Below are 27,909 nucleotides of genomic sequence, written 5' to 3' on the forward strand. Positions count from 1 at the left end.
CGGGGACACGCTGTGTGAAGCAGCCAGCGGAGACACGCTGTGTGAAGCAGCCAGCGGGGACACGCTGTGTGAAGCAGCCAGCGGGGACACGCTGTGTGAAGCAGCCAGCGGGGACAAGTTGTGTGAAGCAGCCAGCGGAGACAAGCTGTGTGAAGCAGCCAGCGGAGACACGCTGTGTGAAGCAGCCAGCGGAGACTTGCTGTGTGAAGCAGCCAGCGGGGACAAGCTGTGTAAAACAGCCAGCGGAGACATGCTGTGTGAAGCAGCCAGCGGAGACACGCTGTATGAAGCAGCCAGCGGGGACAAGCTGTGTGAAGCAGCCAGCGGAGACAAGCTGTGTGAAGCAGCCAGCGGAGACACGCTGTGTGAAGCAGCCAGCGGAGACACGCTGTGTGAAGCAGCCAGCGGGGACAAGCTGTGTAAAACAGCCAGCGGAGACATGCTGTGTGAAGCAGCCAGCGGGGACAAGCTGTGTAAAACAGCCAGCACGGACATGCTGTGTGAAGCAACCAGCGGGGAAACGCTGTGTGAAGCAGCCAGCGGGGACACGCTGTTCCGATTAGCGGGGACTCCTCTCTCACACCAGGTGCCGACTTCTTCATTAAGGTAAGTAGCGCTTGCAGTGTATAAGACACACTTTTTTTTAGACCCAAAATTTGGGGGAAAAAGGTGCGTCTTATACTTGGGGAAATACGGTATATTGTATTGTATCATATTGAAGAATTTCTGGTTAGCTATACAATGTTATATCTGCTCCCCACTCTGTACCCCCCCCCCTTCCTCTCTTCACTTTTTTTATTTCTGTACATTCCCCCTTGAAACCTTAAAAATTTAATAAAAATGTTGCTGTTAAAAATAAATAAATAGGTAATATAACAATCAGTTGTTTACTAATCCCACTGGTCTTCAGCTTACACAGATAGCATGGCTTCTCTCAGTTATGAAGTCTGGCAACTGCATCCACTCCTCACCAAATGGCCTCTCTCCTCACTTCCTCCTCTGATCTCTTTTTCTCACTCTCAGGTGCCTCTATCACCCACTCTCCTCTCTGATTCTGAAAAGTCTTGTCTCTCTCTCCGTCTTCTGTCTCTCCACCCGACTCTCTCCTCTCTCAAGTTCTGCCTCTCTTCTTCCCAGCATCCCTTGCTCTGTTTGCTGCTCTGCACTTCTCTTCATGACTCAGAGTGCCAGTACTTATCTTCATGCATGCTGGGAGATGTAGTTCTGTGACAGGCAAGACCCAGTCAGTTGTGCATGTGCAGCCCTACTTTTACGCCAGCGCTACAATTATAGTTGGCTTTGGACTGTGTAAACAACAGTAGGTTGGAACTATGGGTAGCTATTAGCACAGAAGGCTAAATTGAGTTAGGCGCAAATTCAACTAAAGGGTGCAAATTTGCATCTGGGCAAACCGTTAAGTGCAAATGTAATTTTTTTGTCCAACAGGAAATATGGTACTTCTTTTGCAAATACTGGGCAATTTTGTTTTAACATTACCTTTAGCATTTTTAGAATTGAGCTAAAAATCTGTCCATACCTTTAAATCCCCCTCCCCCTTCCCACAGCACAATATGGTTTTACCAAGATGCAAAATTGTACCTTCTAGCTGGATTTACTCCTAATTCTAAACAAAGCCCAAAAAGTACACTACTTTTACATTTTAAGAGGCACATGAATAAATAGGGGTTGGGTACCATTAAACGATGCTGATTATGCCGACATCGACTATACCTGCAAAAAAAATCTGATTTCTAGAATGCCTATAAAAATAAAAAAACAGACTTACCATGAAAATGGCACTCTAGATGCCCGTCATGCTATACATCGATTGCTAGAAATGACGCCAGTTTGTATTTACATATCTTCTCATAGCGACAGTAATATTTTTGTATTTAAAGTGGCAATTACAAGCGGCGAGTGTAATATAAAAGTGTTTATCATGATTATAATTGTAGCACATACTCTAACCGTAACCTTAACCGTAACCCTAACGCTAATCTTTAAACGAGCTAATAAAGTCGTCCTGGTATTGCCGCTGGTATTGCCGCTTTAAATACAGAAAATTCACTGTCGCTATGAGAAGTGACGTAAATAGAAAGTGCCGTCATTTCCAGCAATCGGTATATAGCATAAGCATGTCAGGCATTTAGAGTGTGGATTTCATGGTAAGTCTGCTTTGTCTTTTTTTAGACATTGTGGTAATCTTTTTTTTTAAGATATACACGTTGTTGTCATAATCAGTGCCGTTAACATGACTACCACCAAATAAATAGGTTATGTATTTGCGTTTCAGATTTTCAGGCTAGAAATAGAAATAGATAGGAAACCATAATGTGGATCCCTATTTATATGAAGAGTGATCAGAAGGTCTATTGCTACAGGGAAAATTTTAGTAACAATAACAATTATTATTTAAGGTTGACTATACTCAGAATAGTGTGTTTAAAGATGCATCTGGATTATGGCCTTATAAATATTGGCATAAGCTTAACAGTCTGACCACTGCTTTGGTTTAAAGCTGCAGGAACGCCTATCTTGCCATTTAAAAATAGAAAGTAAGAAATGCATTTTCTCTTCTGCTCCACAGGAGGTTTCTGTCCTCCCTCAGCTTGCCTTAGGACACCTGCGTTATGGTTTGACAAGTGTACCGTCCCAGTCAAACTCCGCACCTGAACACTACATGAACACTTCTAGATGTGATTCTGAACCTGCTTGAATGAGTCCAAGTCCATCTCTTAAATTAATATTTTAAAATAGCAATAGAAAACTATTTTTTTTAAATCTGAAATCTGTGTCAGGCCTGGACAACTTGTGGCTTTCCAGGCCATGTGAAACTACAAGCCCCAGCATGTTTTAACAGCCAATAGCAGCTTAACAATACCTGGAGTTTCACAGATTGCCCAGGCCTGTTCTAGGTGATTAATCCTATCACTGTCAAGTCATAACAGTTTGTCTGAATCAGCATTAATGTATACCTGAATAATAGAGTAAAAGAGTAGTGGGGCTAGCTCTGAATGATGATGTCCAGTTGCCTAAGTTCTGTTGCAGTGAATGAGTTAGAGTTGGTGGAGAGAGGAGGGTTCTGAATGTACCATTTCAAACATGCTTAATCATAATGGTTGTTGGGATCCCCAGGACACAAGGAAATGTACTAAAAACTTACATTAATGTTCCAAGGTAAGCAAGCTGCAAAATAAAACATCTTTTCAGTGAAGTACACAATAAGCGTACAGAACTTTACAATACATCGCCAGAACTGTACAATACATCGCTAACATATTTTAATATATTTTTATAAACAGAAATTAAATAATGTGTTAATAATATTTTTTTCCAGAGGGTAAAACAGAGGTTTTCCAGCAGAATAAACTTCTGACATCCATCCCAGTGTGGACAACGTTTGGAGAGCTGGCGATACTATACAATTGCACAAGAACTGCCTCAGTCAAAGGTAAAAGTCGAATCTTTTCCATTTTAGAAGGTTTGATAAATCTACCCCTAAAACTTTCAATACTTCTGCATCTCCTATTTGTATTTTGGTGCTTTGTGTTATTTTGTGGCTGTGTGTGCCACTTTCATATTGAGAGTTTGGGTCTGGAAATCGGCTGAAAATTATGGAATCGCAAGCAAAAGGGAGCTAAAATTTGAATTCTTCTACATGTGTGTTAAGCAACCTGAATGTATTTGGCTGAAGTCAGAGTCAGACAGCAGGGATCAGAAGTAGAGAAGACAGCGGAACCCTTTAAACAAGCCACGGGTCAGGGCAGGTGGAGAAATGAGAGCAAATCCATTTATAAGAGTCAGTGGTGGAGAAGACCACAATTCCTATAAACAATCCAGGTCAGACACCGATAGCAGAATAGATCAGAATTCAAGGCACACTTGGTCAAGCAGGAACTATCACCAGCATTGGTTGCTGCTGGGAAGAGGTCTATAAAAACATAAGCACCAATCAGAGCTGCAGGATGATTAGCTGCATGAATTTGGTAGATGATTACACACTTGAGACTGCCAGACTGAGAGACGAATGAAGCTTGTAAGTATTTGTCCAGCAAAAAGCTGAATCAGTGAACTGCAGGAATGATCATCCACATAGTAGTAGCAGTAATTTTCACAAATGATAGATCAAACAAACAGGAGAGCTCCTATTTCTTACCAATGTGCTGTGTGGGGGTCCATATAATTTGATGTTCCATTGCTAAGAATGATAGTGATACTAATTCACTTGATATATTGATATCTTCTATGCATGTGACTGTCAAGAATACTAACAAACTTATCATTGTTAGACATTGTCAAAATAAGGATTATAATTCACAATTAATTTAATTAAATTTGCATTATCATCCCACAGAGAATAGTATCTTTATCAGAAAGAACAAGCAAAGGTTTGGTTTCACCCTCTGGTAGTAATCAGTAACCAAATGAAATGCTAGTTACAAGAAAAGACCATGATCAAGGCCCATATTTTATATTCTACTTTCTATGTATCAAAAAAAATACAGAAATATTTAAATCAATTATATCCCCAAACTAATAAGATGATTTGCAAAATATTGGTATTAATTGTTCTTCTATATAACTTGTCTGGCAGCCACAGCTACTGTTTTTTTTTGCAGCAAATAATAAATATCAGACTTAATAGTTAGATTTCATTTAGAATGTTGTAGAATCATCTCTAAAAAAATCATGTTTTTTGCAAACATTGATCACAGATATTTTTTCCTAAAGCAAACAGCAATGTTAAAACATGGGCTCTTGACAGAGAAGCTTTTCAAAATATTATGAGGAAGACAGCACAGACTAGACATGAGGAGTACAGGAACTTTCTGAGAAGGTAAATCTTTATATAAAAAGAAAACTATAAAAGTACTGTATTAAATTATCATGTCATAACTATCTTGAACTTACAGGATAAATTGCATTCCTGTCTACAGTGGTCAACATTTCTGTTCACCCCTTTAAAATGGCTGAAGTAAGGGTTTGTGAGTGGGAGGACCAATCAGAAGCCGCAATCATTGACATACGGCTTCTGATTAATCCTCCCACTAACATACCTTTTCTGCAGTGTCGAAGCCCTGGTTTTTGAGCAGGCTGTTTGATGAACATCAGAGTCCCAAAAGGCAGCAGTATTGTGAAGCTCCCAGGGCTCTGAGAAGGAAGATAAATTAATTAGCTCCAAGCTGAAATGAAGCTTTAAAGCCACAGCAAAAATTATATTTGTGTAGCTTCATATTCTGCTTTTACATCATTTACATAAGCTGTATAACGAACAAAATTTTTGCAGGGGTGGGTGTGCCAGAATACTTTCTGGGGGGTATATTTACTAAACTGCAGGTTTGAAAAAGTGGAGATGTTGCCTACAGCAACCAATCAGATTCTAGCTGTCATTTTGTAGAATGTACTAAATAAATGACAGCTAGAATCTGATTGGTTGCTATAGGCATCATCTCCACATTTTCAAATCTGCAATTTAGTAAATATACCCTTAGTGTGCTATTTATGTAAAAGCATACTATAACAATTAAATAAACTCTCTCTCTGTTTTTAAAAGTGTATTTTTATTGAAGAAGCTTCCTGAAGACAAGTTGATGAAGATTGCAGACTGCTTGGAATTGGTAAGTTCATATCAACATATATATATATATATGGGAAATGTAGGCAGACGATTATTTAAATAAATTTAAGCTGTAAGTAGTTACATACTGGCCTCCTCATTTCTGGAGAAAGACTCTCTAACTCATGTTAAAGACAAATGTACCTTATTTAAACATTTAAAGTAATGGTTGGTATTTATGTCTTCCATTCAGGTTCAGGTGAGCAAATGAAAATATATGTGTCTGTCTATATATATATATATATATATATATATATATATATCTACTATATAAATGGCTAGTGGCGTGTGTGGAAAAAAAAAAAACAAGCTGCAGCGCCACCTGCTGGGCAGAGTTATACACTGACCTATATATTTCTTGAAGGAGAAGTGACAGTTGGGAGTGGTTGGTGGTTGCCGGGGGTGACAGTGGGGAGTTTTTAACACCTTACGTAGCTTGATGAAGGATGTGGCGATGAAGATGAAGAATGAGGTGATGGAGAAAAATGATGAGGTGGTGACATGTGGACAAAACCACGTTAAAAAAGGGCGCTTGCGTCGGGAAGTAACGCTCTTCCCCTGAGGAGGCCTGGGCTAGGCCCAAATGCATGTCAAGAACCTTTTTAACACCTTAAGTAGCTTGATTTGACTAGAATGCATGAGTATCATGCACGGGTTAATATATATATATATATATATATATATATATATATATATATATATATTTATATATATATAATATATATATGTATATATATATATATATATATATATATATATATATCTATATCGTTTGCTCAGAGAACCTTGGTTCTCTGTGTATTTGTCATTATTACTCCACATACACATCCATCCTGCTGACTTGGCCTTTTTATAATGATATTGTATCCTTAGACCACGATGGACACAGTGGATACTTAGGTGATGTCTAATATGCTTGTAATCTAAAGTGTACAAGATATGTTCGCTTATAATAATAATTTGTATTTTTCAAATGTATAAAATAAGTTATCAAAATATATTGGTTGCTGTGGGGGAGGATACAATTATTTAAAAAAGTGATTCAAAATAAGAGGACAAGTATCAAGAAGAAATAGTGTTATGTACTCACTGTTATTAGGTATGTTTTTCCAAAGACAAGAAGCACCTTTTTTATTTGAGTGATTCTATACATATTTGTAATAAGAATATATCCAGCTCACATGTGAGATGATAACAATGGATGTATTGTATAAAAGTTGTTTTTTAACTATGGCAAGAATATAAGCAAAATTCTTAATACTAAAAGAGGAGGTTAACAGCATGATATAGTCAACAAATTTACATCAGCAGTCAAGCAGGCTAGTATAACCATAGATCCTCTATGGGTTATATATGGCCAGTCGGGTATTTGTAGAGGGCCTGGAATACAGGTGAGAACTTTCTAGTGCTTCATCGATTCACATTTCCTGATTCCCAGCATGGTTATCCAGTTTTGCATACATATATTAATAGGTGACTCTTTCTTAAGAAAGCAAATATTTTACTTCAAAGCAACTGGCATACCCAACCTGTCATGAAAAATTGGATGGATTTAGGTCTAGCCTCTACAGACAGTAGTACGCTCTATGTACAATGTAAATGTGTGACAGTCTCTCTGGGGAGTTTGGAGATAAACATACACCGAAGTCTCCAGGGTCTCCTCCCAGTCATCATCACCTAGCACTTCTACATTGCCTCCCACATGGACCTACTCAGAACAGTAACTGAAAACACTGTTTTGGATTGTAGGCAGGGCTATAGGACAGTCGTTACGCTCCATAACAAGCATTATGTAATACGAGAGTTGTAGAAATGTCAAAAAGTTGGGTAGGCTAAGTGGGTGCTAAACACTGTCTGAAGACTCTCCTTTTATTCCTTTGAAGTCCACACTATCTTTCTCCTCTCCTCCTTTTTGATGCTGGCATATATTGCCTCCCATATTTCCCAATACCTTTGTCATTATTGGTGATTTACTTATTTCCTGTGCCTTTGGTCTACCTGCTCTCATACTAGGCAATTTCAAAATTTCCCATTGACAACCCTACTCTCTCTACTGCCACAAAACTTCTTTCACTTACCGCCTCCTTTGGTCACTTCAAATGGACTTCATCTCCCACCCCCTGTGATGGACACTGCTTTGACCTCTCCTCCTCCAGCTAATGCTCCATCTCTAGTTTCTCCACATGGCCTTCCTGCTGTCTGACCACAACCTCCTTTCCTTCAGCCTCACCTGACCGCATGCTCCCCCAAATCCACAAGCACACAGTGACACCTAAATATTCTCAACCCCGATCCACTTTTCATCATCACTAAAACACTTCTCTCACCTTTATCTACCCTATACTGCACTGATCAGGCTCCCTCTTTCTACAACAATACATTCATTTTTGCTCTACACATTGTTTCAGTGAACAAATACAGTGTCCGGTGATCCAAACCATAACACATCAAACAGACCTGCTATCTGAAAAAAAGTGATGCCACACTGCTTGGCACCACATAGAGAAATCTTACTACAAAGCCACCTTCCTCCACTATGAATTCTTCATGATTTTCCCTCTTGCTGCTCCACAATCACCATACCACTCTGCAAATCTCTGAACTGTATCCTCCAGAATCCAATTCAAGTCATTAATAGTATTTTTTATTTATTACTCAACCTAACATACTAATCACTCAAACCCACCACTCCTTCATGCATCTTAAATCTCATCTTGAAATATGCCCATTTGCACCCTCTTATGTCTGCATCTTACCTTGCCTCTTATAACCACCTCTCACTTCTGTCTACAAAACTTCTTCTACACTACTATTCATTTTTGGAATTCCTTTCCATGGCCAATCAATCTCTCCTACAGCCTTTAAATCTTTATACACTCTCTATCTTGTTATGAGAGTTTATCCTATTTCCACCTATTCTACTTACACTGGTACACCCTCCCAATTTACATTCTGAGTCACACTTGCTCCTCATCGCAGCTGTTCTTTTTTCCCATTATTATAAGCTTTCTCATGAGCAAAGCCCTCCCTACTCTTTGCTTTCATGTCAGCATGTATTTTGTCTACCTTGTATGTCCCTGTTTTATGTAGGCCCTATTTTTCTGAGCAGCACTGTTGCATCTTACAAATCAAAGACAATTATAATAAAAAGCAATAATAATGCAAGTAAAGCACATGGTGTAATGTTCTCTCTGGGTGTTGTGCCTCAGAGAGGTATGTTTTTCCCTCGGTGTAGTGATCTTGGTTATTCCTGCAGAACAAATGCCTAGCATAGTCTTATATGCACAAAATGTAAAAGCTGTTTACAGCGTAAAACAGAGGTTGTTAATTTAAGAGCAGAGTGCATTGTGGATGAGTATGAACACTGAAAATTAAGAAGGTGATAGTTGCAGTTAATAGAAATGATTGTTGTTTGTTTTTTGCAAAATCTTCCATATATCCATATCCATATCATCATCATCATCTATTTATTTATATAGTGCCACTAATTCCGCAGCGCTGTGCAGAGAACTCATTCACTTCAGTCCATGCCTCATTGGAGCTTACAATCTGAATCTCCTAACATACACAGACTGAGAGAGACTAAGGGCAATTTAGTATCAGCCAATTAACCTACTAGTATGTTTTTGGAGTGTGGGAGGAAACCGGAGCACCCGGAGGAAACCCATGCAAACACGGGAAGAACATACAAACTCCACACAGATGAGGCCATGGTTGGGAATTGAACTCATGACCCCAGTGCTGTGAGGCAGAAGTGCTAACCACTAAGCCACTATGCTGCCAAATACATTCATTCCATACACTCTGATTCCCTATATTCTGAATAAGTATATATATGCAGTGGTTGAAGTGGAAGTTTAGAAGTGGCGGTATGGAAAATGTACTGGGAAAATAATAATTTGATATGTAAATTCTTGTACAATGTATAACTGTCAGCAAAACACACTTATCATCATCATCATTTATTTATTTATATAGCGCCACTTATTCCACAGCGCTGTACAGAGAACTCATTCACATCAGTCCCTGCCCTATTGGAGCTTACAGTCTAAATTCCCTAATATACACACACAGACAGACAGAGAGGGAGAGACTAGGGTCAATTTTGATAGCAGCCAATTAACCTACCAGTATGTTTTTTGGAGTGTGGGAGGAAACCGGAGCTCCCGGAGGAAACCCACGCAAACACAGGGAGAACATACAAACTCCACACAGATAAGGCCATGGTCGGGAATCAAACTCATGACCCCAGTGCTGTGAGGCTGAAGGGCTAACCACTAGGCCACTGTGATGCCCATAGATATAAAAAACATCTCAGCATCTGTTTAGGGGAAGGGGTTAATGTGGAGAATACATTTGTAATTGGTGATTTCTTACATTATAACTAATTGATTTTTCCTTCTGACAACTCGTACATTTAGACTGTGGCAGAACACAGCAGCGCTAGGCCTCATATCAAAATGTTTGGGGGGAGTCTGACTATATCGGTTAACACTCCTGTGGCCCCTGCTCTGCTCCAGTCAACATACACGGGTGTTGGTGCATGCACAGTGAAGTCCTTTACAGACAGATGTGCATTAAGGGTGGGGGACTAAAGATGGCATATGCCATGGACCTCCTAGTGCCTAACGCCTACCACCTATAGCTGGAGAAAGTTATTAGCTCATCTGACTGCGCAGACTCTTTGGAGTGCTATGTGAGCTTTCCAAGATGTCATCAGGCAGCCCCTCATCCAGTGCTCATGAGGAGGTGCATTCACTTCCTGTATGACCAGCAAGAAGTGAGCAGCTGAGCCACAGAACGAGACATGGAGGGTACATCATTGAGAGAAACAAGAAGGAGCATTGTGAGAGTATGAAGGGGACAAATTGCGAGATATGGAGGGGCAATGAGAAAGATACAAGGGTAGCAATGGGAGAGATATGAGGGGACAATGGCAGAGATTTAAGGGGGGTAATGGGAGATATGACCTGGAGCAATGTTTGTATACGTATTTATTAATCCATAGCTATCCCCCCCTGGTTTTAAGGGCCTTCTCAAAGCCTTAGGCTGGGTACAGACTACAGATGCGATATCCTAATGGGAGGGCTGACAGACTTTAGCCCGGGGGCAAGCACACAGCACTGGCCCATAAGTAGTGGCCCATCCTTGAAGGGTGTTTTTTTGTACAATATCTATTTATATATATATAAAAATAGGCTATTTTAGTGTTGCTTAATCCATATATATATTTTTATGCCCATGCCCAGAGCTGAATTTAGTCTCTTGGGTGCCTGGGCACTTTAGACAGGGTAACCCCCTATGATGTAGCATGGTTATCATTTTAGCAAATACTCAGGCAATACTGTGTGCACTGCTGTTAGGTGCACACAGTTCTGCCTTCACGAGCAGTACACAGTGAAGCGGGACATACCTCCCAACTGTCCTAAGCGAAACAGTCGCACACATTTGAGACTGTCCCACCAGATTCAGGACAGTTGGCAGACTGTCCTGCTCTCTCCTACTTGTTCTTGTCACTTTCACCACTTGTGGCTGCTGGTTACTTTTGCTCATTTGCTGGTTGTCTGGATCCTGGAATATTGGAGGCCCTATTTGGAAACAAAATGGTTACATAAAATTTAGAAAACTCAACTGTTAAATCAATAGCATCCATGTTTTATAATTAGGCCTCCCACCAGCCAGAACATTAAAATAATAAAATTCACATTTGCTAAATATATCTCTTTCCCTCCAACCAACCCTGACATTAGATAGCAAACACATTTAATATATAAACATATATCCATCCCTCCAAACAGCCCCAGCAATTTAAACAGCATTTACATTTAACAAATATTACCATTTCCCACAACAATCATAGGCATTAAATAATACATAATCACATTTAATAAATAGACCTCATTTTCCACAAACAGCCCACAATCAATATATAGCTCTCAAACCACCCCAGCATTAAATTAAAGGTCCAGTTACCCCATTATAAATTCATAGGCCCCACTTTTAAATTAAATTGCCCCACCATCACTCCACAAATAAAATAGCACTCATTAAATAATTACCCCGCACCTGCACTCCACCATTAAATAGCCTACCTCCCACACTATATTAAGACCCCCCCTTCCCTCACATATATTAACATACTGCCCCCACACACACTATATTTATATACTGGCCCCCCACACTCTCACACTATATTTATATACTGCCCCCCACACAATATATATACTGCCCACACACACACACAATATACACTGCCCACACACACACAATATATACACTGCCCACACACAATATATGCACTGCCCGCACACACACACATTATATGCACTGCACACACACACACACACACACAATATATGCACTGCCCGCACACACACTATATACACACACACACTTACCTTATTCCACCCGCATCTGCGGCAGCTCACACATGGGGCGGCACCTGTCACGTGGTGCGCATCCCATGTGACAAGCCACAAAGAGAGGGGAGGAGGGGCCGTGGGGGCCGCGGCCAATGATGAAAGAACTTGGGCCGGTTCATGCACTGGCCCAAAATAGTAATTTTCGGTCCAGCCCGCCCCTGGATATCGCTAACGATTTTACCAACAAGTGAAAAAAAAAGCATGCCAATTCATGTGTTACAAGATTTATCTTCAGATCTGTGCTCTTCATCTGTCATAACCATTGACTGAAAAGATTGTGACTTTGCACATTCCATAGAGATCTATGCACACTGCCGGTCCTGAGTGCAGACACACTGCAGAATTGGAACGTTATCGTTCCAACATTAAACAAGATTTTTAGTTTGCTTTAAAAATCAAATGAAACGATACAATGTGCTTTTGAACGATAATCGTTCATCGTTGGTGCATACACACAAATGCGATATCAGGCCGAATGGTCATTTATCGTGTGATTGGCCCGATAATCGTCTAAAAACCCTGTAGTGTGTACTCAGCCTTACTGCAGCTCTGTTTGCAGTGATATGTGGGTTCTGCTTTGCTTATCTGATCAGTTTACAAGCATTTCTATCAGATCTTGCCTTGACTTCAACAATTCCCATTAATTTCCATTTTTAGTGGTGTTACTGACAGTGGAAATTCCAAGCTGGAACTATTTATATATCTGTATTACTGTGTTATAGTCAATCAAATTTATTTTCGAAACCTCAGTCAGCTGCTTAGAGGATCCCATGTTTGTTGAGAGAAAGCACAACATCCTGCTTGCTTAGAAAGGTCAGAGCATTTATTCCACGCTGGAATTATCTTCACCTGGCTTAAGATAAGACTTATAAAGGTAATCAAGTTTTAAGGTCTTGAAAAAAAAAGTATTATTTAATCAAATGGGGGTCGCTGAAACCGTTGCATATGTCATAGACACTTTTTTAAAATGTGCAGAAATATATCATGTTTCTGTTTGTACCCTGCAACAATTTTGCATAGAAAGGGTTGGCAAGCATATGTTATGGAAATGCCTATCAGATAATACCGCTTCATGGTGTTTTCACTTATAATAAAAGATCTTCAGATTTGGGCCGAATTTCTGTGAAACTTTAATGTAGTTCGAATTTAGCCCAACACTCAAATATCTAAGCAACATCTTGAACTTTACACTGATGCCTCTGGGGCTCACATTTGTGGGTCTTTCTTCCAGGGGGAATGGACTACCCCCTGGCCGGTGGACTGGCAACTCAATGGTCGGGTAAGAAATTTACTGGTAGAAGAGTTTTTCCCATAGTCCTGTCCCTGGAATTATGGTCCCAGCATCTTTTGGGCCAGAATGTTGTATTTTGGTGCGACAACCTGGGGGTGGTACACGCGATTCATCGCCAAATTGCCTCTTCTTTTTATGTAGATTGATCACGAGATGTTTAGAGCATGACATAACTTTTTGGGTGTGGCATTTTCCGGGCACTAATAATGATTTGGCAGATGCCCGAATCCCATTTTCAATGGCGCCACTTTAGATCCCTGGCACATGCTCAATTAATCGGTACCCCTTGTCCCTCTTCTGCTTGGCAGCTGGTGATAATGTGATAATTGCTCTGGCAGAAGCATCACTGGCACAATCTACAAGGAGGATGTATCAGACAGCCTGGCGACAATGGGAATTGTCCTGAGGTTCAGAAGGTGACAGTTCTTCAGGTCAGGAATGCAAGATGTTTAATTTTATGTGGAGTAGATACCAGAACGGGGTGTCTAAAACAAGCATGCAATCAGCACTTGTTGGCATTTATTTAATGTCGCGCCTGCATGGTAAGATTGATCCCACCAAGTGCTTTACAATCTCTAAAACCCTGAGAGGTTTGGCGAAGCCACGGCCCAGGGTAGCAGACACCAGGAGCCCCATTACTGTGGTGATCCTGAAGCAGTTGGTTGGACTGGTTGGCATTAGTAACACCCAGCATCTCTGAGACTCCCTTATTCAGCACAGAGCTTTCCCTAACTTTTTATGGAGCGTTTAGGGTCAGTGAGCTGGTTGTGTGGTCTACAGAAGACATAGGTGCGGCCCTGCTTGCACGATACACAATCTTTACTGATAAGAATGTGTCCTGTAAATTGCTACGCTCCAAAACTGATCAATTTAACAAAGGACAATGGATATTTCTAGCCACGCAGGGCGATGGGGCCATATGCCCAGTCGCCCTGTGTTCCAAATTGACAGGAGTTCGACCCCAAAGGGAAGATCTGTAGTTGTTACATGCCGATAGCTTTCCCCTCTCAAAATTCAAATTCAATGTGCTCCTAAAATTTGCTTTAGTCCATGTAGGTATAAACCCCTCCCTCTACAGCACCCACTCATTCAGGATTGGGGCGGATACTACCGCCATACAAGCCCTAGGCTGTTGGAAGTTGGAAGTTTACAAACATTACATTCGGCCTCATCCATAGCCTCACGTGTGCCGTAAAGCACTCTCCTCCTCAGTAACCCAGGGCTCTGCGAGGACATTGTTATTACTATTATTATCTTTAATTTATAAGGCGCCACAAAGGGTCCGCAGTGCCGTACATTACATATGCAGAAAACAGTGACTCAAGACACAACATGATACAGAAACCACAGAAAATAAAGAACAGAAATATATACAAACAAACACACACAGGTAACATGGTAAAGCTAATCAATTATTTCTGGGACAATGAGTGAAAGTGATGATAGAAATCAGCGAGAAGTAGGCCGAAGCTTAAGAAAACAGGGGCTAGGGAAGCAGGCCAAGAGGTACAGGGGGTGATGGAATAGTAGAAGGAGCACACAAGGAAAGAGGGCCCTGCTCCTGAGAGCTTACATCCTAAAAGAAAGGGGGACACACAAATACTGTGGTACTAACTGGGGAGAGAGCCAGTACAAGGGAGTTAGGAGAAGAACTGATAGACTTGAATTAAACAAATGAATCTTAATGGCACGCTTGAAGCCTTTGAGAGTAGATGCTACCCTGATGAAACGTGGAAGATTGTTCCACAACTGGGGAGCAGCCCGGGCAAAGTACTGGAGACGGGAGTGAGAAGAGGTAATCAGTGAAGTAGTGAGGCAGCAGTCACAGGCAGAGTGGAGGGGCTGGCTAGGAGTGTAGGTAGAGATTAGAGATGTAAGTAGGGGAGGATTGATTTAGTGCTTTAAAGGTGAGGGTGAGGAGTTTAAATTTAATTCTATAGGCCATGGGGAGCCAATGTAGTGACTGTTAGAGGGAGACAGCAGAGATAGAGCGGCGGGAGAGAAAAATGAGGCACGCAGCAGCATTGAGTATACACTTAAGAGGGTCAAGGTGAGAGTCAGGTAGGCCAGAGAGAAGGAGGTTACAGTAGTCAAGGTGAGAGATTAAAAGCAAGTGAACAAGGGTTTTCGTAGCTTCCGTGGTGAGAAAGGGGCCTATCTTGGATATATTCGGAAGGTGGAATTAGCAGGATTTTGAGAGGGACAGAATGTGAGGCTTGAAGGAGAGGGAGGAATCAAGGATGACCCCAAGGCATTGGACTTGAGGGACAGAGACGAGGGTAGTGTTATTAACAGAAATAGAGAGGGGGGAGATGGAAGAGTCTTGGAAAGGGGGAAGATGATAAGTTCAGTCTTGGAGATATTGAGTTTAAGGAAGCATTGGGACATCCAAGATGAGATGGCCGAGAGACAGCAGGAGACACGAGAAGAAGAGAAGGGGAGAGGTCAGGAGATGAAAGATAAAGTTGGGTGTCATCAGCATAGAGGTAAGATTTTTCCAGTTTCTCCTGGGAAAAAGGCCTGATTGGCTATTTAGGGTTACGGGTTTTTGTCCTTTATATGGGTTACCGTTCCTCCCCCCCTCCCCTTTTGTGCCTGATTCCTGCTTGTTTGGCGGCTATTTCTTAAATGTGTAAAGCAACCCAGGTGATAGGGTCTGCTTGGTTTAATGCTTTGGAATGACATGTATATATTGAATGGGCAAGGCCCTCTGTCAAAGCAGGAGCGGTTTTATATTAAAAGAGTCCTATGTGTCATACAAGGACTTGTTTGGTATGCTACCAGCTTTATAGCAATGGTAGGATGGCGAACTTCCTCCTGTTTTGTGCAGAGGTCAGTTTCCCTTTTATCAAGTGCTGCTCTGGCGGCTCTCTTTCGGCCAGTATAATGTATGCCCCTGGCCTTAAAGAGACATATTTCTTGTGGCAGGTGTACTCGTATGGAAGATCCGCGTATGGGTTGTAGGGCACTCATACTTTTTCTGGGCTTCCAGACATCACCTTGCCCTCCATAGGTCATCTGTCCCCTGCCCATGGACATCATGTGGGCGGGGAAGAGTAGACATAGATGGTCTTTCCTCAGGCCCTTGGTGAAAGCTGAACTAGCGGCTGTTGTCCCACTCCCTTGACATCTTAGTAGTGCACCTTGGGGGCAATGATCTAGGCAGGGATAAATCCCTTGCCAAAAAGAACAACAATATTACGAAATTAATAATAAACTGCGACCTTTTTTGCCAAAAGTTAATAACGTGTCTGCGTGTTTATTTTCAGTTAGGTTACACACATACATACATTATGTACTTTATGACAAGTGAGGCCATAAGCCGAAGGCACTTAAAAGCATGTATTTATGTATTCTGTCAGGCACTTATCCATTCAGGGTTAAATATTTGTCTGCATAGCCAGCCAATAGAAATCCTTTGGGAGGTGTCCTAGTATCTCTATATATTTTCCTTACAGAGGATGCTGGGTCTTTTAGTTTCCTGTACATTTTCCTGAAACCTCCCCTTCATCCTGCTAGGAATTAAACCATACTGTCACTCGCCGGACGGTTAGTGCCTCTGGTCTGGTACGTGGCTCTCTCTCATTCCTGCCGGCGCCTGTCCTAAGCTGCCGCCGTCCACCATCTTGACTGGATTGCGCATGTGCAGGACTCTTGAACTTAAAACCTTGCTTTTAATCCTATTGGTGAATCAATCACCACTCACTATTTAAGGCACCTGTGTCCTTAATATTGTTGCATGTTCTTGGTTCTCATTCCCTTGAGACTCCTAGGTGTTTCCTGTGTTCTGCTCGTGTGATCGGTTTTGCTGTGGACAAGTCCTCTCTGCCCGCTACAGACTACCTCTACTCCGCTGCATGCCTACACCTGGACAAGCCTTATCTGCTCTTCTGTGGTAAACGTACCCACTATAGACTGCTTGCCATTCCGCTGCATACCTGCACCTGGACAAGCCTGCTCTGCTCATCAGTGGTAACGTACCCGCCACAGACTATTTGCTATTCAGCTGCTTGCCTGCATTTGGACAAGTCTCCCTTGCTCATCGGTGGTATACTTGCCGCTACAGACTACCCGCTATTCCGCCACCTACCTGCACCTGGACAAGTCTTCCCATCACCGCAGTGGTACAACTTGCTATCCGCAGACCACTGACGCTCCCGCTACCTACCTGCACCTGGACAAGTCTTCCCATCACCGCAGTGGTACAACTTGCTATCAGCAGACCACTGACACTCCCGCTCCTACCTACCTGCACCTGGACAAGTCTTCCCATCACCGCAGTGGTACAACTTGCTATCCGCAGACCACTGAGGCTCCCGCTCCTACCTGCACCTGGACAACTCTTCCCATCACAGCAGTGGTACAACTTGCTATCTGCAGACCACTGGCGCTCCTGCTCCTACCTGCACCTGGACAACTCTTCCCATCACAGCAGTGGTACAACTTGCTATCCGCAGACCACTGACTCTCCCCGCTACCCACCTGCACTGGCACGAGTCTTCACTGCTCATCAGTTGTTATACCTACCTCCGCATTTTAGTTGCAAGTCGCTAACTCTTCTGCTGCATAGCTGCAAGTCGCTGACTCTCCTGCTGCATAGCTGCAAGTCGCTGACTCTTCATTGACATTCCTTATCCTAAGTTGTTGTACTGTTCCAACTATTCACCATACTGCCCAGAGGATCGCTGTGATAAACTCTGCCCCTCTGGTAAGCATAATCACACCTGGTGAATCCTGGGTAGAAACTCCTAGTGCCCGTGACACATACCTAATAGGTCAAGCACAAAATGAGGCTCCAATGAAAACCATAGCACCCTAAAATCTCCCTACTAGATTAATATTTTATAGTGCTGATTCATGTCTACGCGTAGGTAAATTTATAGTGTGTTGATTGTATATATTGTTAGGAATCTGTGATTTCGAGATGTTTCTGGCTATACCTGAGTAGATTATGATTCACCCAGGTGTGAAATTTCCACCCTATTCGCATATGCTCTGCTTTTCTGAGCGACAACAGAAGGGAGTGTGCTGAGGGGGAAAGAACTTTGCTTTAAAAACCATGAAAAACTGTTATTAGTCTAAGGGGATCACTTGATTATTGAAGTTCTGTCCAACATTCTGCTGTCCCCAGCATAGAAATCAAGAAATTAAGTGAGTTTTCTATTTCTGCATTCTCCTTTTTATTTTTAAAGAAAGTCGCTTAATATTCCTGTATGTCACTTTGTTATCTTATTTTGAATATATAAGCATTGTGGCTTTTCTGCCATATTACATTCTATTTAATAATGTTCTGTTCTGTTCTTAACAAATTCATGTGATAATTAAGCTTGGTCATATATAGTGCTACATAACTAAAATACAGTCTATTATTTTGTTAATTATAGTTCTGGTTGATTTTAAGATTTGATTGTAGTTTTGAGGTTGGGTAGGGGGTAACTCAAGGCTTCCTCTAAGAGTGTCAGCTCTTGAAACATACCTTGGTGGTGGCAGTTTTGAATTAACAGTGAGTGAGTGACATAAAAAGGGGGATCTAATCATTTTTTGACAAACCAAACAGTTGCACTATGATTAAACCTTTGTCACATACTTGTCATATAAGCACAGGTAAGTGCTGGTTTGTGACACATACTCATATACAACATCAGGCATGGAAACGTTAAATACGTAAGTGACAATAATGCATCAACTGTGAGCTAATTACTTTGTGCTCTTTTCATTGTAAAATAGGACATACACTCTGCGGCATACTCCTTACTTTGAATCTTTACACAGCCGTAACTTGTGCTGGTTTCATATGAAGCATTGGATGCAAATATGTTTAATATGTTTAATATACATATGCATATGCAGACCTGGACGTATCTTGACATATGTTTGGCTCAGCATGCAAACAGAATTGCATCTTTTTTACGGGCACATTCCACGTCTGCTTTTTTTACATAAAATGCATCCAATTCTCCATGAAGCCCATAGACCATAATATATTTAAAGAAATGCTGGGAAACATTTTCTTATTTGTGCGTGTGTTTGCAATCAAGTGGTCACCAGAAACCCACTTCACATTATTAATAATTATTGCTATTAGTATAACTTAATATGTATATATATATATATATATATATATATATATATATATATATTAGACACAGTCTCAGCCTTGTCCTATACTGAGAGGCCAGCAGGCATACTCTTTTTATGTAATCTGCACAGCAGTTAGGACACTAAACTGGAGTGGCCTTTTGAGCAGTGGTCCCTCCCAGCACACCGACTTCTCTATTTCTGTTATTTACTATCAACATGTAACTGTGCTGTAACCCACAACATCCCTCACACATTTTAATTTTTTTAATCGGGACACCTTGGAAGGTAAACCTGTCTGTGTTATGATGGGGGAGGAGTGAATGCCACTGAACTAAAGTGTAGGAAGTCTGCAGTGGCGGGCTGTCTCCAACCTCCCTTCCTCAAAACAACCCTGCACTACAGTGAGTGGCAATTACCCACAACATTCCCAACAATTGGAACAATAGTCCTGACTGGTAGGAAAGTCCCCTCAAATTGCTACTGTCTTGCCTAAATTTGGACAGTGGAGAGGTCTGCACAACAATTAGTTAGACATTTGCTTTCATTAATGTTGTCTTTAATGACTGTAATACTATCTAATTTAACAGAAGGTGAGGAATATGATTGCTAGTATACTAATGATGATCACTAAAGTAATTTCTAGACTAATGTGTAATGAACAGCCATGGACATATATAGTGCATAAATTTTGCACAGGACGATGGGTTGCCGGTGGACTTTTTTTTACCTGTCCTAGGTTAAGCTCCATACTGTCTCTTAGTCCACAAATAAAACATTTCTTTTTGCAGGTCATGATATTTAAAAGGCCATGAATATGTAGAGATTGCAGCTTTATAGCTGTGCAAATTCATTTAGATTTCAGTTACAGACAAAATCATAATGTCTCCAGTAATTTAAGTCTTTTGCTTGATGTAGTCATAAGTATGTCTCAGGTAAGGTCCATAGGCATGTTAAATATCATCATCATTTATTTATATAGCGCCACTAATTCTGCAGCGCAGAAACAGAGAACTCACTCAAATCAGTCCCTGCCCCATTGGCGCTTACAGTCTAAATTCTCTAACACACACACAACCACACACAGACTAGGGTAAATTTGATAGCAGCCAATTAACCTACCAGTATGTTTTTGGAGTGTGGGAGGAAACCAGAGCACCAGGAGGAAACCCACACAAACACAGGGAGAACATACAAACTCCACACAGATAAGGCCATGGTCGGGAATCAAACTCATGACCCCAACGCTGTGAGGCATAAGTGTTATGCACCTATATACCCATTGACATTACATTTAAATATTTGTCATATAAATAAAAGGCAGTTTCAATATCTCCTTACTATCCAGATAACTATGTAACATAAATGTAATGAATGAGTAGCGTCTTGGAGAAATACGTGAACTTTCAAATTAATGATGTTGGGATGGCTAGTTCTTCAAAGGAAATGTGTACATTTTACTGATAACCACATTAAACCATTTCTCTTACTGTCCGTGGCGGTACATAGTAAGTACATATGTGCATGCATTTATTACAATTTCACCTTGAAATTAAATAGGCTGATGCTTGGCAATCTGCAGTAGGATATTCTCTCATAATGCCTACCCTCACCCTCATCTTCTGTTGTCAGGGGCTGTACCAGTTAGCATCTCCAGCCATTCTTCCAGGCAGATCTACTTCTAAGCAATCGCATCATCTTTTACTTCTACCCAGTGGAAGACAGGTTGTTTTCTATAGCCAAATATCTGTAGCAATAGGTCATCAGATAAGTCACCAAATGGTAACAGGCACTCACTTTTCACTAGGTTCAATGCATATGCACATACCAAAGACAGATATTTAATCACACATGTTCAGAGCTTTTGTAAAAGAGAAGATAGCTTTATTTAGCCACATGAGTGTTTTGGTTCTGGGTCAGGACAGTTCTCAAGTGAGGCCCTGTCATTTCTAAAACATTTTTCTAAATTATAAAATATCAGCACAAGGAGAAACGCGAAAATGTGTTCTGTGCACCTCTAAAATGAGAGGAGTTGAGACATTTGCAAAACAATTTTAGCACAAGAGAGCTCATTAAAAGGGTTCTATGTATGCATGAAACAAACTGAAAAGAGTACCCAGTTAGTTTATTTTCCTGGGCAGAAACATAATATGGAAGTTGGCCACTTCAAATAGGTTCAGAGGAATCACACGCTCTATTTCTGAAAGATTTAACAGAAAGAAACTATTTTAAAGGTGTTGACTTTGTGTCAGTCCTGTGTTCATCATATAATTTAACTAGAAGAAAAGCAACCTTCCATTGAAATGCAGTCAAAGAGCACTTTGCACTTAAGTGTAAATTATACCACCAATGTATCAATGAGTATTTCATACAAATTCCCTGGTGTCGTTTATTAATTCCATGCCACGATGATACAGTGTTTGCTCTTTCATTTCCCAGGGTTTTGATGATGAAATCATTCTGAACAGGTCTTCTTGGATCTGCTCCCTCTAGAGGGTTGGCCATGTAATGTAACACTGACACAGATGTTACGAATTAATAATTCAGCGTAATTTTACCGAAGAGCACAGTCATTTTTCTTTAAAAGAGGAAAATGTGTTTCTAATAGAGTATTTGGAGAGCAGACGTAATAACCACAAGAGAATTCCATTCTGATCCCAGATATTAAATCTAGAGGTATGAGGATTAATGGTAGTGCACTTTGCCTGCTACCTCTTCACATTTCAATATTTAGAATAGCAGGTTTCAAGATTGTTTAGGTTATTTATTCGTCTTCAAATTTGTTTTCATTTATAAGAGTGCATTTAAAACTTAAAGTAGATGGCTGTTATTTCACTAGTCTATCTTACATTATAATTACTTTTTTATTATTATTATTATTATTATTATTATTATGTATTTTTGTATTTGAGCCAGTATACTATCTATATTTTCTTTGTGAATTTTGGATATTAAAAAACATTGCAAGAAGCGCACAATTGTTTTCTAGTTATCTGTTTGGCTATTTACTTTAATGCTTCTGATATAATTTATTATGTTATTGCTTTAGATACCACTGAATAAAATTAATTTTAAAATTAAACAACATTGTAAACAGTCATGGAACAACATTACAATTACTTAAACAATAATGTTTGAAGTGTGTGATTATATATAAAATATGTGTTATATGTGTTTTTACACTCAGGAAACAAAATGTCCTAAACTTCTAGCAGCATATGCGATATGCTGCAATGATATCACTGTGGGCCAGTATGCATGCTCTGCACTAAGCATATGACCCTGAATATGTTTTACATGTTTTCTCTTTTTTCTAAAACTAGGAAACTGTGATTTGTCTGATATAAGTTAAAACAAAGGGTTGATTCTCTCTATGTTTTATACATTCCTCAGTAAAAAAAAATATGGATCTATATATTTCTGCACAGAAATAATTTGTTTTCTGGAAGCTGTACTTAAATCTGCAATTTACAGACTTCAATGGAATTGTCAGCTTATCATAAAAAAGAATAGTTGTTTTGCATAATCAAGCAATACCGACTATAGTAATATAAATATTTGTATAATATAAGTTGGTTTTTTTTTCTTAAAACTTTTTATTTTCAATAACCACTTGAGATATTATTGTACAGAAAAAAAGATAGCGATCGATTAGAATTTACATTTAGGGAACATACATATCCACGAAATACCTACCAGGCCACATACAACTACAAAAATAATGGTCAGAACATCAAGGTCATCCATATAGTCAGTAACAGGAGTGACCCTATTAGTAGTTGGTGGTGTGGACAGGAAGTGCCTAAAAAAATCCTGCAGTGAACCCTCCAGAGACTGTATGTTATTGGGATTTTCTATGATAGGGGAGGGAAAAACTGGGACAAGGAAGAGAGGAGGGGGGACTGGGCACCAGTAAGTGTACAATATTAGTTTAATGCACAATATCTGCTGTGTCTTATAAATAAACAATGATGATGATGGTCTTGTAATATTGTACAAGTTCCCTCTGTTGCTATGAAGCTTAGTCTATCAGACTTGTGACTCTGTCTGCAATGTGTGATGCCATTCTCTTCTCTATCTACTAAGCTGACTGGTGGCACGTTTGCACTATTGTCTTTCCCAGCAACTTCAATGACCCATGGGCTCATTTATTAAAAGGAGAAAAGTCCCTATATCTGTCAAAAATGGGCTTTACCGCTCCAGACCAGTATCGCAGTGGCAACTCAGTATCGATCAGCTGCCTTGATGAGATTTTATTGATAAATTATGGCGCTATGGTCATCTTAGTAAATAGACCCGTAAGTGACAAGCAGTCTCTCTGCTTCTCTGGCTGGCTTCCGGACTTCTCTTGCTGAGTGTTTCTTGCAGGATCAGTAGACCTGCAGACACGTGTTTCTGATTGCAGGTTTTTCTGGTTATGGCTGCAGACCAGAATATTTGCACTACTTCTCTTCCTCTGCCATTCTCCCCGCTGACTCCTTCTCTTCCTGTAAATTTGGCTCTGATATAGTTTCCTCTTTCCTCACAGCTTGAGGATACTAGGAATTGTAGTTTTCAGCACCTGAGGCTGTCTTACACTGCCCCTTACTGCCTACAACTCAGCCCAATATGTTAATCAACATCATGGACCCACCCCTCCCCCTCGCGTAAGCTTTGGGTTCAAGGATATCAACTTTATACTATATAAAAGCAAAATAAACAGTAGTATAGCATCATTGCTCTATTCTAGTGGACGAAATATCTTCCAAAAACAGTATTGCACCGTGTGGAGAATCTTGTAGATGCATATTATAGATAAATGTATAGAAAATGTTCATGTTAATTTAAAGAAACAATCTTCTAGCATGATACTTGAAAATCACCCCTTGTCATATTTTTGCAATAGAAGTGGATGGATGAGTGCTTTAAAAACATGCTACAGTAGTTTGAATTGCAGGTTAATATTTTTCAGTGGGAGAAACCAAGCTAAAGTAGAATTCATTAAAGTCCTTGGAAAATCTTACAAGAATCTACAATGTCTATAGAAAATCATCACACCCTGTCAAAATCATTACTTTTCATCACATTACTTGATGGAAACTGAAATAAATTAGATCAAAAAATTTCCAGCTTTATTCATAGATTTTTTTAACTTAAATACTAGAATAACATGGTCGGAAAAGTGATCAGTCCCCTGATGTAATACTTATAGAGCCACCTTTTGCTGCAATTACAGCTATCAGTCGGTTTGGATATGTCTCTACCAGCTTTGTGCATCTAGAATGGGGAATATTTGCCCATTCTTCCTTGCAAAATTTTTCAAGTTTAATCAAATTTCATTATGAGCGGTGAACTGCTCTCTTTAAATCCATCCACAGATTTTCTTTTGGATGTAGATCAGGCTCTGACTTTGCCATTCAAGGACATTAATCATTATCATTATCATCCGCAAATTCCATAGCCCTTTACATTTGGGAACAAAGTAATAAAGCAATCATCACCATCATCATTTATTTATATAGCGCCAACATATTCCGTAGCGCAATACTGGGTACCACCGACATACAGAGAGGTAAGAAGGCCCTGCTCGCAAGCTAACAATCTATGGAATAATGGGAGTTTGATACATGAGGTATCATGAGTTGTACGTGAGGTAAATTCACCTTCCTATAAATTTCATGTGATATGTTTAGGGTTGTTGTCATGCATGTAGGTGAACCACCTGCCCATCTTCAGCTGTCTAGCAAAGGGATTGTCACGGGCACTAGGAGTCTTTACCCAGGGATCACCAGATGGTAGGCTTACCAGAGCAATGTAGATGGTAATAGGGTACTCTGGTAGCTGGGTGATCACGGAACATGAAATGATGGCCGATGAGATGCTCAGGAAAGTCTATGACTAGCAACACTGGTAATAATGAGGTAATGATACACAAGGAACTGTATGGACAAGGACACGTGAAGGTAGTCAGTGGTCTGCGATAGCAAGTTGTACCACTGCTATGTGAGAGGATAATGGAACAGGTGATACCGGAAACAGGGATCAGTGGTCTGACATCAGCAAGTTGTACCACTGAATATATATGTGAGGAGGTGCACGGGGGAAGACTGCAACACAGGATATACACAGGCACCTTATACACGATCCACAGTAATATGCACAATATAGATATATATATATGTAAATGACTGATCAGGTCTGCAATCTAGAAAGTCTCTTGAAGTAGTCCAGCACAATGATAACACAGTCAATGATGGCAATAGACTCAGCGGATAGCAGACTCCAGAGAGAACCAAACACAGTCCAGCAAGATATGCAATACACAGCACAGTCAATGAGAAGTATGCATACCGTGGTTCAGCAGTAGCAGTCAGATGGGATTGCAGCGGTACCTGAGCGGCTGGAGGCCGACTGGATAGGAAGTCCCTGGATAGGTGAAGCAGCGGTCTAGCAGGTGCAGCGCACAGGTGAGTAGACCGACAGGGACACGAACCCACAGGAGTCAGCAACACGTGGGACTGGACTCATAGGAAACCCAGGAGAATGGAGATGATCCAGCAGAGGGTAGTAGAAGAGATACAAATCCAATGCTGACAGGAGGGTAGAGACCAGTGGAACACGTGAAGGCGTGGAGAGTGGATCAGCAGGAGATGGACGATAGCGCTGACCACAGCGGCAGGACTCAGCGGCACACGGAGGTAACCAGTAGCAACCACAGGAACCAACAGCGATGGGAAACAGGAGTGCAGCGCAGGGCAGGAGCTGTAGATCACGAAGTGTAGCAGATGGTAATGAAAGCGGCAGTCTCGAGGAAGTCACAGCAAAGATGAGATGAGACTATAGTGCACAGAGGCAGCGGATAGTAATCAGCTGGCAGTCACGATGTTGAACACAGGCGAGTTGCAAGCAGGAGACTGTAGTGCACAGAGGCAGCGGATAGTAGTCAGCTGGCAGTCACGATGTTGAACACAGGCGAGTTGCAAGCAGGAGACTGTAGTGCACAGAGGCAGCGGATAGTAGTCAGCTGGCAGTCACGATGTTGAACACAGGCGAGTTGCAAACAGGAGACTGTAGTGCACGGAGGCAGCGGATAGAAATCAGCAAACAGACTTGATGAGAAGCAGGTGAGTGAGGTAAAAGCTGGAGTGCACGGAGGCAGCGGATAGCAATGAGCAAACAGTCACATTGATATAAAATAACGTTGAAGTGGTGTAGAAGACTGTAGTGCACGGAGGCAGCGGATAGGAATCAGCAAACAGTCATGATGATACAGTTGATGGTGGAAGTGGAATGGAACCACAGTAGTAGAAGTGGTTTGGAAACCACAGGAATCAGCAGCGCTGGATACACAAGTAATACAGGAACACCTTCAGAGACTCATGAGGAATGAGACTCCAAGATCAGGCAACGTGGTGGTGACCACAGGTGCTTAATATAGGGAGGTTGCCTGATCTGCCAATTAAGTTAAAGGAGTATACACTGAAGTATAGAAAAGGGCTGCGCATGCGCAGACCCTCAGGATGGTGGACGGCCACGGTTCCTAAATGTCCGGGAAGAGGCACTCACGGTCCGGTGAGTGACAGTACCCCCCCTTTTAAAGGTGGGCACAGAACGCCTGGAACCGGGCTTGTCCGGATTTTTGGAGTAAAACTTCTTCAAAAGGGCAGGAGCATTAAGATCTTCAGCTTTGATCCAAGAGCGCTCCTCAGGACCAAAGCCCTTCCAATGAACGAGGAAGTGGAGGACTCCTCGCGAAATTTTTGCATCTAGTACCTCGGTAATCTCAAAATCCTCCTCCTGATGAACTTGAACTGGCTGCGGAGCTGAGGGAGGAGTTGAAAAACGGTTGATAATAAGAGGTTTGAGCAAAGATACATGGAAGGCATTAGAAATCCGAAGACTCTTAGGAAGAAGGAGTTTCACACATACTGGATTGATAACTTGAATGATCCTATATGGACCAATAAAACGAGGGGCGAATTTCATGGATGGAACCTTCAAACGAATATTTTTTGTGGATAACCAGACACGATCTCCAATTTTTAGTGGTGGAATAGCCCGCCTCTTCTTATCAGCGAAAGATTTATATTTGACAGATGTCTTCTTTAAACAGGTTCTGACCTGAGACCAGATATTTTTAAAGGTCTGACAAACCGTTTCCACCGCAGGAACTTGGGTGGGCGGGAGGGCAGGAAATTCCGGAAAAGACGGATGGTGACCGTAGACCACAAAGAATGGAGTTTTGGATGATGACTCATGGTACATGTTGTTATGGGCGAACTCAGCCCAAGGGAGTAACTCTAACCAGTTGTCTTGATTGGCTGATGAAAATATCCTTATAAAAGTCTCAAGATCTTGATTGACACGTTCGGTTTGTCCATTGGATTGTGGATGGTAAGAAGATGAGAGTGCTAATCGTATGCCCAAGGTTTTACAAAGGGCTCGCCAGAATCTGGACACGAATTGTACTCCTCTATCAGACACAATCTCAGATGGACATCCATGGATACGGAAGATCTCTT

The 27,909-nt window shown here is 41.1% G+C and overlaps 1 protein-coding gene across 1 annotated transcript in view; it reads left to right on the forward strand.

Moving 5' to 3' along the window:
- PRKG2 (protein kinase cGMP-dependent 2) overlaps positions 1 to 27,909 on the forward strand; it is a 115,214-nt gene that overhangs the window by 27,748 nt on the left and 59,557 nt on the right. Inside the window, exons 4-6 of the mRNA XM_075204553.1 lie at positions 3,338 to 3,451; positions 4,732 to 4,837; positions 5,555 to 5,618. Of these exons, the coding sequence (XP_075060654.1) occupies positions 3,338 to 3,451; positions 4,732 to 4,837; positions 5,555 to 5,618 (284 nt within the window). The remainder of the gene's footprint in view (positions 1 to 3,337; positions 3,452 to 4,731; positions 4,838 to 5,554; positions 5,619 to 27,909) is intronic.

Source organism: Mixophyes fleayi, chromosome 1 (genome assembly GCF_038048845.1).
Source record: "Mixophyes fleayi isolate aMixFle1 chromosome 1, aMixFle1.hap1, whole genome shotgun sequence".
NCBI classification, from domain to species: domain Eukaryota; kingdom Metazoa; phylum Chordata; class Amphibia; order Anura; family Limnodynastidae; genus Mixophyes; species Mixophyes fleayi.